This window comes from Galeopterus variegatus, unplaced genomic scaffold, assembly GCF_000696425.1.
Source record: "Galeopterus variegatus unplaced genomic scaffold, G_variegatus-3.0.2 Scaffold10098, whole genome shotgun sequence".
Classification (NCBI taxonomy): Eukaryota; Metazoa; Chordata; class Mammalia; order Dermoptera; family Cynocephalidae; genus Galeopterus; species Galeopterus variegatus.
The window spans coordinates 53,543-66,205 of NW_007736209.1; the positions used below are offsets into that span (position 1 = coordinate 53,543).

General features: G+C 50.6%; 1 protein-coding gene across 1 annotated transcript; it reads left to right on the forward strand.

The window, feature by feature from the left end:
* The first annotated feature begins 245 nt into the window (after window positions 1–245).
* Window positions 246–3,227, forward strand: AP5B1 (adaptor-related protein complex 5, beta 1 subunit). The gene is made up of 2 exons (XM_008594080.1): window positions 246–395; window positions 498–3,227. The coding sequence occupies exons 1-2, from the start codon at window positions 246–248 to the stop codon at window positions 3,051–3,053; spliced, it is 2,706 nt and encodes a 901-aa protein (XP_008592302.1). The 3' UTR covers window positions 3,054–3,227.
* Window positions 3,228–12,663: the final 9,436 nt, after the last annotated feature.

Below are 12,663 nucleotides of genomic sequence, written 5' to 3' on the forward strand. Positions count from 1 at the left end.
GCTCCTGCCCCGCAGGGGGCCTGGACGCCCGCCCAGGCGTCTCCCCGAAACATCCCAGTTTCCTCTGGGGACCCGGCGACGGGCCCCTGCTGGGATCTGAGAGACGGCCCTGGGGTGACGGCGGCCCCTTCGGCAATGGCGGAGGGCCCGGGCGCCCTCTGGCGGCCTCGCGGCCCCGCGCGTCCTCGCAGCCGCGGCCGCCGGCCTGATGCTCCTTCTCTTTGCAGGCATCTACGTGCCTGACCATGGGGCCCCTGAGCCGGGAAGCCTGGGCCCAGCGCCTGGCGGCCTTCCGGGCCAGCCCGTCCGCCTTCATGGAGGGTCCCGAGGGGGAGGATTTGGGTCGAGACCTACTGAGCGACCTGAGAAGTGAGAAGCTGAACGAACAGACCAAGGTAGGCCACGCCCGGGTCCCCTGCCCTGGCCCATATTGAAACCCCAGCCTACCAGGCCAGGAACCTCATATTCGTGATTTCCTCCTAAATTCCCCGTGCCAGGTTTCCTTGCTGGCCCTGAGCTTGGAGTACCCAGCCCAACTGTGGCCAGACACCCTTGTGGCCGAGGCGGCTGCCACCTCCCTATTGGACACCCTGGTCTTGCTACCCCCACGGCCTTCAGCTCTCCGGCGGCCCCTACTGCTGGCGGCCACTACAGTCTTGGCGACAGGAGGTGCGCTGGGCCCCACCTCGGGAGCCTCCTGCCGGCTCCTGCCCCTACTACTTGGCTTGGCCTCGGGCAGCGATCTGGGGCGAGGGTTTGGCCCCATCTCCGAACAGCGCCCCCTACAGGCCACAGCGTGTGAGTGCCTGCGAGAGCTGGAGAGCTGCAAGCCTGGGCTGCTGGGGGGCTCTCTGTGGCTGCTGCGGGGCCTGCTGGGGCAGGAAGGCCCTGTCCAGCCACTCAGCCTGCTGCTGGCACTTGCTCTACGCAACACCTTGATGATACAGTCCAAAGCTGGGGCTGGCCTGCAGGGCCTGCTCATGGCCGGGACCTCCCGCATTGGGGGTGGTCTCTGGGACTGGACACTAGCTGAAGAGGGTGACTCCCACCTTCAGCCCCAGGCACCCAGCTGGCCGACAGCTGAGGAGGTGGAATGTGGCCTTGCAGCGCTGGAGCTGAGCCCTGAGGAGGCCCGGGAGCTGCGGGCTGCTGTGGCTCAGCTCCTGGACACCACCTACCTGCTCACTCCTGTGGCCCAGGCCCAGCTTCTGTGGTTGCTCGGCTGGGCCCTCCGGGGTCTGCCGGGACAGCCACCAGCGCTCTTCAAGCCACAGCTGGTACGGCTGCTGGGCACAGCACAGCTAACGCTGCTGCATGCGGTTCTTGCGCTCAAGGCAGCCTTTGGTGAGGCACTGTTTACTGCCCAGGATGAGGCCTTGCTGCTCCGCAGGCTGACCTTGGCTGCCCAGCACCCGGCCCTGCCCACACCCACCCATCTCTTTTACCTGCACTGCCTCCTGAACTTCCCTGAGAACTGGCCGCTGGGCCCCGAAGGTGAGGAGGCAGCCCCGCTACTGCTGGGGCCTCAGCTATGCTGTGGCCTCCTGCCTAGTCTCCTGAATGACCCGATGGTCCTCCTGGCACGCCTGCATTTGCTGTGCCTGCTCTGTGCAGAGGAAGAGGAGGAAAAAGACCAGGTTCAGAGCCCACGGTGCTACCTCACAGAGCTGCTGGCTGGCTTGTGGCAGAGAGCAGCTCTGGATGGGGGCCCCCGGGCCTTGGCCACTCTCTGCTTCCAGGCCTCCTACCTGGTTGCCCACTGCCTGGCCGGGCAGCCTATGGTGCTGACACCCTTGATCCACGGACTGGCCCTGCTGTACCGATCCCGGCCTGTGCTGGCTCCCCACTTTGTGGACCTATTGGATCATGTGGGTCCTGAGCTGGGAGAACCCCTTAGGGTGGTGTTGCGGCAGGAGGTGGTGTCCAGTCCGGGTGGGGATGAAGCTCTTCGCTGGCACCTGCAGATGCTGGCAAAGGTGGTAGACAGGGATGCCCAGAGTGCCACCCTCAGCTTTCTACAGGCCACAGCTGCCCGCTGCACAGACTGGGGCCTCCAGCAGGCCCTGCTGCGGGTCTGCCGGGCCCTGCTGCGGGCAGGTGGGGGCAGTGGCCTGGCAGACTTGTTGCAGGCACTGGCCAGGCAGCTGGAGGACCCTGATGGGCGGGATCACGCCCGCCTGTACTACATCCTCCTGGCGCACCTGACTGGGCCCAAATTGGGGGTGGCCCTGGGCCCCTCACTTGCTGCACCTGCACTGGCCTCTTCGCTGGTGGCGGAGAACCAGGGCTTTGTGGCGGCGTTAATGGTGCAGGAGGCCCAGGCGCCAATGCGGCTGAGTGTGGGGCCCCGCAGGGCCAAGGGTCCACTTCCGGTGCTGCAGCTCCAGGTGGAGGCGCTGGAGCCCGTCTACTCTCTGGAGCTGCGGTTCCGCGTAGAAGGACAGCTCTATGCGCCCTTGCTGGCTGTCCACGTGCCGTGCGTGTGTCCTGGCCGTGCTGCTCGCCCTCTGCTCCTGCCCCTGCAGCCGCGACGGCCAGCCCCTGCACGGCTCCATGTCCGCGCCCTTTACACCACGCCCACTGGCCTAACGTGCCACGCCCACCTGCCACCGCTGATCGTGAACTTCGCTGACCTTTTTCTGCCTTTCCCCCAGCCCCCAGAGGGGGTCGGGCAGGGCTTTTTTGAGGACCTCTGGGACTCCTGCCTGCCGGAGGGCGCTGAGAGTCGTGTGTGGTGTCCACTCGGGCCGCAGGGGTTGCAGACCTTGGTGTCCCGCCACCTGGAGCCCTTTGTGGTGGTGGCCCAGCCACCCACCAGCTACTACATAGCTATCCGCCTGCCCCCAGACTCGAGGCTGCTGCTGCGGCTGGAGGCGGCCCAGGCAGACGGTGTGCCCGTGGCGCTGCGGACCGATGACTGGGCCGTGCTGCCTCTGGTGGGGGACTACCTCCGTGGGCTGTGGGCTGCAGAGGAAAGCCAGGTGGGGCGAACTGTGGCCCTTGAGGAGTCTTGCCTAAGAGGGGCTGCTAAGGTCCAGGACACACTCCTGTAGCGTTTTCCCCAAAAAGACCTACCTTCACCAATGACCTTCACTGGCTTGTTTTCTTCTGGGTCTTGGTTGGGAGCAGATTCACTAGGGTGGGGATATGTCTTAATCCCTTTTGCTGCTGTGACAGAATATCTGAGACTGGGTAATGTATAATAAACAGAAATTTATGGGCTCACAGTTCCAGGGCTGGGAAGTCCAAGATTAAGGGCTAGATCCAAGGCATCTAGCAAGGGACTTCTTGCCTCATCCCATGGCGGAAGGACAAGAGAGAGCAAGAGAAGAAGGGGGCTGAGGTCATCCTTTTACCAGGGACCCATTCCCGAGATAACTCACCCACTTCCACCATAAGAGCATTAATCCATTCAGGAGGATTCACCTAATGAATCCTCTCATAGCCTAATCACCTCTTAACGGTCCTATTTCTTAATACTGTTGCAATGAATATTAAACTTCAACTTGAGTTTGGGAGGGGGCAAACATTCAAACCATAGCAGGATCTTAGACCCCAAGAAAGCCTCCAGACTAAACCCCAGGATGGCGGGGCTCTAGTTCCTTCCTGCCCAGGTGAGCTAGGATGATCAGAATCCCTGTCCAGGAGGCAGGAGAAAAAACATGCTCCTCTCCACTTCTTCCCAGAGAGGGTCTGGCCTTGCCCAACACCACCCAGCACCCTAGGAAGGAGGCTGGAGCTAGAGCTTGGACCTCCTGGCTTGTGGGTCAGTGCTTTTCAACTCCCAAGGTTGGCAGGATCCCTGCCCCTGGGAGCTCCGCTGGATAGGATGATGGGCCAGCAGCCAGAAACAGTGGGGGAGTCTGCAGGGGCCAGGTGGCCCCTTCCCGGGGAGAGGGCTTCCTCGGGCTGTACTGACAGGGCCCGCTAGTGAGGTTTGCGGCTGACAGAGAAGGCCACATGATCTGGGCTAAAACTAAGCTGCCAACCCCAGCTCCTAAGAAACCTAACCCATACTTAGGAATCTTCCCAGGAAAGAAGAACTAGTTCCCCTCGTTCTTTTTCAAAATATGCAAGACACTTGGGATGCAGATGTGTCTGAGTCCGGCTCTGCCACCAGGCACACGCTGCACGTTTCCTCGTTACATCCTTGCCACAGGTCTGCAGGGCTCTGCAGATGAGGAAAACTGTAGGCCAGAGGTGTTGAGTGGTTTTCCTAAGGTCACTCAGCTGGTAGGTAACAGTGTTCTGTCATCCTGTGCCAGATTTCCTTTACCACACCATCTTAGGGGCCACAGAGTCCCCAGTGCCTTGGGCTGGACCCCAGGATGCCACAGAAGCAGCAGTCAGCAGAGCTGGGTGACGGAGTGACCAGTGGCTTGGGATCTGCTGTTCTGGGGAGGGCCTCTCCTGCTGCCCCTCCCTCTTAGGCTCCCAGGCCAAGGGTTCTCTATGGACCGGTCTTGTCCCTCCTGACTGGGGTGGGCTAGGAGAGGAAAGAAGGGCCTGGGACTGTGGGAACTGTTACAGACCAAGGCAGGAGGCTCTTCTCAAATTTGAGCTGCAGCAGTAATGTGCTGTGTCATCTGGGCAAATTGTTGCCAAATCAGGAAGGGGTCAGTTTCAGGAAGTGGAAACTTCTCCAGCTGTTTTCAGCAGAAAAGGATTTAAGACAGAAAAGCTACTTACAATGTCCCTGGGAAGGCAAGAGAAGTGGTCCTCCAGGAGACTACCAATGGAGCTGTTGAGTTCCAGAGCATACTTCCCTGCCTGTGAGCCAAGTTCTCTTAGCACCCAGGAAGCCAGTCCTGGAGCCTGGGATACAGGACCGGACTGCCACCACTGCCTCTTGACAGCCACGAACCCAGAGACTCGTCAATGCTGCAGAAGACTGAACCTCACTGCAGCTGGGGTTGCAGGGCAGAGAGCCTCGGCCTTGTTTCCTCTTTCTGCATCGTTCAGAGGGCATCTCATTAGTGGAATCAGTTTCTCATGCAGAAGTTCAGTGGCAAGGAAATGCAGAAATGCAGGTGTTTTCTTTTTGCCCACAGGGGCAGATGGTTGTGTTAATCCTTAGCCTAAGGTTAAGATAATTGGTGCATGTAAGGATTGACCATCCAGCCTTCCCTCCATCTGTCTGCCCATCATGCAGGCATCCCATTTTATTCGTCTACTTCTCTAGCCCTGGACACCAGATGACCTCCAACTCCTGCCCACCAGAACGATGCTGCAGTGGCCATTCTTGTATGTCCTCTTATGGACCTAGGTAACGATTTCTCTGAGATACATAATGGGAGCAGAATTGCTGAATCATAGGGTATGCATGTGCTCAACCTGACTAGGCATGTCTGAGTAAAAGCTTTTAGTTTTGACTCCCCTCAGTGCATCTGGAAAGGCATACTAGGAGGTAGGATGGACACTGGGCCAGCCCAAAATATCTACCAGAGTCCACCCCTTTGCACTCTCAGCATCACCTACTGCTGCTCATACTGAAACTTCCCAAAAATCACAGCAACAGCATGCCCCCATGTAACTATCCCTCAAACAACCAAAAATTCTTGCAAAAGGAGAGTCTCAGAGTCCCACCACTCACTTTGTCTATCTGTGTGGACATTACTGATGTTCACCAAATGCTGGGTCTCCACTTTCAAATACGCTAGTGTCCTTCCTCACCTCCTCCAAGGTAGGCCTGGCCATGAGCCCAGCTGTGGCTAATGTAGTGTGAAGGGTGTCAGTTCGGGGGGCAAAACATTTCATTGCCAAGGTTCTCTTCCCTTGCCATGGCAGCTGGGGACGCACACATTGATATGGAGGTGTGAATAGTTGAATCATAATCTCACCTTGATATACTGTAACAAATGCACTGCATTATCAACAACACACTTTATTGATTAGAATGCAGCCTTATAACACCAAGGTCATGGGTTTGGATCCACGTACTAGCCAGCCACACACTCACACGCACAAATACACTTTATATGAAACAAGGGGAAAGATGTGGGGAAGGATATTGGTTAATCTCTATTTCATATGCAAGGAGGAAAGTAGGGATGGGTCTTTTGTGCAATGTGTTACAAGGTCCTAATCAAGGTTGCCAGATTTAGTAAATAAGAATATTGTAAAGGATGTCCAGTTACATTTGAATTTCAGAGAAACAACAACTACTTTTTTAGTGTAAGTATGTCTCAAACGTCATGTAGGATACACTTATGCTAAAAAATTAGTTGTTATTTTTCCAAAATTCAGATGTAGCTGGGCATCCTGTATTTTATCCATCAGCCCTAGATTGGTATTTATTTATTTATTTTTTATTTTTTAAAAAGATGACCGGTAAGGGGATCTCAACCCTTGACTTGGTGTTGTCAGCACCACGCTCAGCCAGTGAGCAAACCGGCCATCCCTATATAGGATCCAAACCCGTGGCCTTGGTGTTATCAGCACCGCACTCTCCCGAGTGAGCCACAGGCCGGCCTAGATTGGTATTTATAACTTCTTTCTTCCACACCCATTACACACCTGTTCCTTTTGCCTTTGGGGATCTTTACCTAGTGAGGTGACCCAGACCTCATTCCTGAAGGGTTTGAGTCCTTGGTAGTTCTGCCCATATTGGGTCACTTGAGTCTTTTATTAACATTATCCTTGGGCCAGGCAGTCCTCAGAGATGGCTCAGAGGATACCCTGGGCACCACAGACTCTTCCTTGTCTCCATTGTGTGGCAGCAACAATTTCTGCCTTGATAGGATCAATTGCCCTGTTAGGGCTGTTGGTTCCACGGCAGAGAGGGTGGCAGTCTCCACTTCCACTTCAACAGAACCACTGCAGTGTGCACGGATGAGAGCATTCTCCCTTGCATACTCAGGCCTCTACGCCAGCAAAGCCCAAAGCTGAGGGGAGCCAGTACTTTGCAAGAGACTTCCAGGTTAACTGAAGACAGCGGTGGCGGTGTAGATCCCCATCTCCTAATATTGTCCTGGGGGTCAGCACACTTTTTCAGAACAGTGGTATGGAATGAACAGAAAGGAAAGATAAACTACGCCAAACCAAGCCCTTGGTACAACTTGAAGACAAGAACACCCAAACTTAAAAACAACTGTAAGAAAGAACAAATAGGAACAAATGACAGCACAGGATCTACCGTCCTCGCATTCAGCCCTGAGCATGAAAAATTAAAAAGCAAAGAACAGAAAGAGACAAAACTCAGGAAGAAATGAAAAGAGAGTTGATTGAACTCAGGAAAGAAATGGAACAGACAAAATGATCTAGAAATAAAGATTACATTACAAAGATGCCCAAAGGAGAATAGATTCAAATAAAAATGTAATAAGGGGCATTGAAGAAAGACAGGAAAACAGCCAAGACAATGAGGATAAGATAAAGTAGGAGGGTCAGAAGGAAGCACAGGCGTACCTGGGACATGCGGGTCTGGCTTCCAGCCACCACAACAAAGCAAATGTCCCAGTAAAGTGAGTCATGATGTTTTTGGTTTCCCAGTGCATATAAAAGTTATGTCTATACTGTATTGTAGTCTATTAAGTGTGTAATAGCATTATTTCCAAAAAAAAAAGTACATACCTTAATTTTAAAATACCTTATTGCTAAAAAGTGCTAGTGATCATCTGAGCCTTCAGCAAGTCATGATCTTTTTTTTTTTTTCCTTTTTGTCTTTTTTACTGACCAGTAACGGGATCACAACCCTCGGTGTTGCACCTGCACCGCGCTCAGCCAGTGAGCGGGAACCGGTCTCCACATGGGATCTGAACCCTTAGCGGGAGCACCACCGCACTCCCAAGCGGCGCACTCTCCAGTGCGCCACCGGGCCGGCCCATGATCTTTTTTTTTTGGTAGTTAGCCAGTATGGGGATCTGAACCCTTGACCTTGGTGTTAAATCACCACACTCTAACCAGATGAGCTAGCCGGCCAGCCCACAATCTCTCTGCTGGTGGAAGGTCTTGCCTCGATGTTGGTGGCTGCTGACTGATCCGGGTGGTGGTTGCTGAAGGCCAGGGTGGTTGTGGCAATTTCTTAAAATAAAACAATGAAGTGTGTTGCATCAACTGACACTTCCTTTCACAAAAGATTTCTCTGTAGAGGGCTGGCCCCTGGCTCACTCGGAAGAGTGTGGTGCTGATAACACCAAGGCCACGGGTTCGGATCCTATATAGGGATGGCCGGTTGGCTCACTGGCTGAGCGTGGTGCTGACAACACCAAATCAAGGGTTAAGATCCCCTTACCGGTCATCTTTAAGGAAAAATAATTTCTCTGTAGCATGTGATGCTGTTTGATAGCATTTTACACCCAGTTGAACTTCTTTCAAAATTGGAGTTTATGACTCTTACTGTTGGATAAAGGTCAAAGAATACACAGTTCGGGCCGGCCTGGTGGTGCACTGGATAGTGCGCCGCTTGGGAGGTGCGGCGGCGCTCCCGCCCGAGGGTTCGGATCCCACATACAGACCGGTTCCCGCTCACTGGCTGAGCGAGGCGCGGGAGCAACACCGAGGGTTGCAATCCTGTTGCCGGTCCCCGGTCCGGTACGGGGGCAACACAGGGTTGCGATCCGTTGCCAGACACGGAAAAAGACAAAAGACAGGAAAAAAAAAAAAGAATACACAGTTCACAGAGAAGGAAATAGCAAATATAAAATAAACATAATTATAAAATATAATGACAGAGAGTTGAGGCCAATCATATCAATTATATTGATAAAGGTAAATGAGCTTGACACACCTATTTAAATAAAAGCACTTTTAATTTGGTTCGCAAAGCAAAACCCAACTATATGCTGCATACAAGAGAAACATCTGAAGCAATATGATTCAGAAAGGCTAAAAATAAAAATAAAGGGATGGACAAATGTATACCAGGCAAATGGAAACAATAAAAAAGCAGAGGTCGTGATCTTGATATCAGACCAGGTAGAACTCAAGCCTCAAAGCATTAAACAAGACAAAAAGGGCACTGTTTCATGTAAAAGCCATAATTCCCAATAAATCTATAGCATTTATGAATATTTATGCACCAAATAGCATAGCAACCACTTTTAAGAGATAAAGACTACAGAACATGTGAGGAAGTGTAGACAAAAACACACTAATAATAGTTGGCTTAAATATATCACTCTCAATACAAGACAAATCAAGAGGGCAAAAAATAAGTAAGGAGATAGAAGATTTAAACAACATAATCAATACAGTAGATCTCATAGAGGTATATTGGACTCTGTACCCTGAAAATAGAGAACATACTTTCTTCTCAAGCACTCACAGAATACAAAAATTGAACATTTATTAGGTCACAAGAAAAAGACCAATAAATTACAGATATTACAAATAATACTCTCTGATTACAATGCAATGTAACTAGAAATTATTAACAAACAAAATTTAATGGACTTTCTATCAGGAAAATTTTTAAAAAATTTTTTTATTGTACATGTTTGTGGGGTACAGTTTGTTGTTTCAACACATGCATATATTGTACAATGATCCAGTCAGAATAGTTAGCATATCTATCAACTAAACATTTATTATTTCTTTGTGATTATAACATCCAAGAGCCTCTTTTCTGTCTATCTTGAAATATACAATATCATTAGCTATTGTCACTTATTCTCACTACCTAACTAACTTTGCACCAGTCTACCAACATTTCCCTGTCCCCACCTGCTGCCTCCTGTTCTTGCTTCTGCTAACCACTATTCTACCCTCTTCTGCTTGTTTTGTTTTGTTTCGTTTTTGTTTTGGTGGCTGGCAGATAATGGGGATCAGAACACTTGACCTTGGTGTTTTTCTTTCTTTTTTTGAGACCGGCCGCACCGTGCTCAGCCAGTGAGCGCTGTGAGCGCACCGGTCATCCCTATATAGGATCCGAGCCTGCGGCGGGAGCACTGCTGCGCTCCCAGCGCTGCACTCTCCCGAGTGCGCCACAGGCTCGGCCCGACCTTGGTGTTTTTCATGTTCACGCTAACCAGCTGAGCTAACCGGCCATCCCTCTACTCTATTTCTCTCTTTTTAATTTATTTTTCTTAATTGGCCCATGATAATTGTATATATTTATGGAGTACAATATGATATTTGGGTGCATTCTCACTGTGTGCTCTATCAGGAAATTTAAACACCTTTTATTAAGTAAATCTTGGGGGAAAAGGAAAATAAAAACTAGAATTACAGAATTTAAAAAATAGTGATTATGCTGTATACCCCACACATTACTTGCTTCCCCCCTGCCCGCCCCCCCAGCCCAAGGTTGGGCACTGACCCATTTGCAAATGCCTTGAGGGGGAGGGGGAGGGATGGGCTTATATCTGTTTTGTTTAATTGGAACTGGGGAAGGGATCATGTCCTACTTTACACCCTTACCAGAAAGAGGGAAGGACATCAGGATCATAATCCTGTACTGGCCACCACCACTGTCACTCAATGGAGTCCACGTCCCTCCAGAGTCTGGATAAATTCAGGTCAGAGCTACGGGTTTACAGCCCTCCAGTGTTATAGAAAAGCAGTGCACCAGCATTAATCTTTCCAGAAGCGTGCGGTCTTAAACGTACAGCAATGAGAAACTGTTACTTTACGATCTTTTCATTAAAAGCTTGATTGAAAACTTTTTAAAAAGTGATAATGAAAACACCATTTATGAGAATCTGTAGGATGTATTTATATATTTTAATCAGAAATTAGAGGAAAATTCACAGCAGTAAACACTTTTATCAGCAAAAAAAAATAAAAAGAAAGACTAAAAATGACAAGTTCCCAGCTCAAAAAAATTAGGAAAAGTAAGTAAAAAGAAGGAAATAATAATAATAAATAAAAATCAATGAAGTAGAGAACAGAAAAAAGTAGACCTATGTAATAAATCAGAATTCTGGCTTCTTGAGGAAAACGAACTAAGTAGACCAGGGTCTCATAAATTACGGTTCACAGTACAATCTGGCCTGCCTCAAGTTTTACAAATAAAGTTTTATTGGAACACGGTCACATATTGTTGTCTATGGCTACTGTTGTACTACGATAGCAAAGTTAGTTCTGACAGAGACTGTATGGCCCACAAAGCCTAAAATATGTACTATTTGGCCCTGTATAGAAAAAGTGTGCTGACCCCTGAAATAGGCAAACCACTAGCTAACCTGATTGAGAAAAGGAGAAAGCACAAATATGCAAAATAAGAAATAACAAGGAGGGGGAAATTATTGAAACAGAAATTTTTAAAAAATGATTGAGGGCCGTCCCGGTGGTGCACTGCGCTAGTGCGCCGCTTGGGAAGCACGGAGGCGCTCCCGCCGAGGGTTCGGATCCCACATACAGACCGGTTCCCGCTCACTGGCTGAGCGAGGCGCGGGGGCAACACCGAGGGTTGCGATCCCGTTGCCGGTCCCGGTACGGTACGGGGGCGACACTGAGGGTGGCGATCCATTGCCGGACACGGAAAAAGACAAAAAAAAAAAAAAAATGATTGAGACTACTTTGCAGATGAATAAATAAATTTGCAAATAAATTTGAAAACCTAGATGAAATGAATAATTTCTCAGGGAAATAGAGATGACCGAAATTTCCCCCATCAGAGTTAGAAAGTTTAAACAGACCAACTCCCTATAGAAGAAATGAATTTAAAAAAAAAAAAAAGCACAAGACCATTTTAACCAAGACTTCAAAGTTCTGACCAGGCCAATGCTCTATGAATTGCTCAGAATATTGAAAACGAAGGAAAACTTCCTAGTTCCTGAAAGAATGACAGGACCCGCGCTGACAGTTCACCGGAGAAGTTCCGCTTTATTCGGGGGAGAAGCATACATTTATATAGAGCCGGGTTCCGGGAGAGGGTGGTTAGTACATGGGGCAGTAGTTGATTGGCTGGGGGCAGGTAATGATTTCTGACAGGCTGCACCTTGGCGCCGGCGAGATTGTTAGGACCTGGAAGAGAAAAGCGCCATGTTTTAGGGAGTGCCTCCTTTGAGGTCTTCTTTTTATTTTATTTTATTTTATTTTCCTTTTTATCTTTTTTTCGTGACTGGTAACGGGATCGCAACCCTCGGTGTTGCGTCCGCACCACACTCAACCAGTGAGTGGATGGGTCTCTATATGGGATCTGAACCCTTGGCGGGAGGGCCGCCGCGATCCCAAGCGCCGCACTCTACCAAGTGCGCCACCGGGCCAGCCCTCCTTTGGAGTCTTCTATGGGGCCTTACATTCCTCCCTTTTTCCTCTATTGGGGATAAGGTCGTTGAAGTCTCCGAACTACTTCCTGCTGGAAGGGGGCGTCGTGGGAGGAGGAAACAGGGAGGAGAAAGAAACCCCCATTATACCCCAAAGGAGAGTGGTGAACAGGGTGATTTCAAGGGGAGAGAAATCCGTGAAAGTTCCTTGGAGCCATAGGTCAGCCATCTGCTGTGTCCAATGGGCCTAAGAGGTTGTGGGGAAGATCATCCATGCATCTGCAGCTAGAGTGGTCAGGAACAAGCGCCACTGGTGACTTAGATCCATTTCAGCAAGATGTCAGGCGTTCTATTGAGGAGCAGGAAGGGTCTTCCATGGCCAGCAGCTGGTACTTTCTAAGTAAAGGTTGGTTAAAAGCTTGGTTAGAGGGCCGGCCCGGTGGCGCACTGGAGAGTGCGCCGCTTGGGAGCGTGGCAGCGCTCCCACCGAGGGTTCGGATCCCATGTAGAGACC

What these genes read in the sequence shown, in the direction of transcription:
- AP5B1 (XM_008594080.1), top strand. Translation starts at nt 246, where the DNA reads ATGGGGCCCCTGAGCCGGGAAGCCTGGGCCCAGCGCCTGGCGGCCTTC. An exon ending in AGCTGAACGAACAGACCAAG is followed by an intron (nt 396 to 497) that starts GTAGGCCACGCC and finishes TCCCCGTGCCAG; the next exon opens with GTTTCCTTGCTGGCCCTGAG.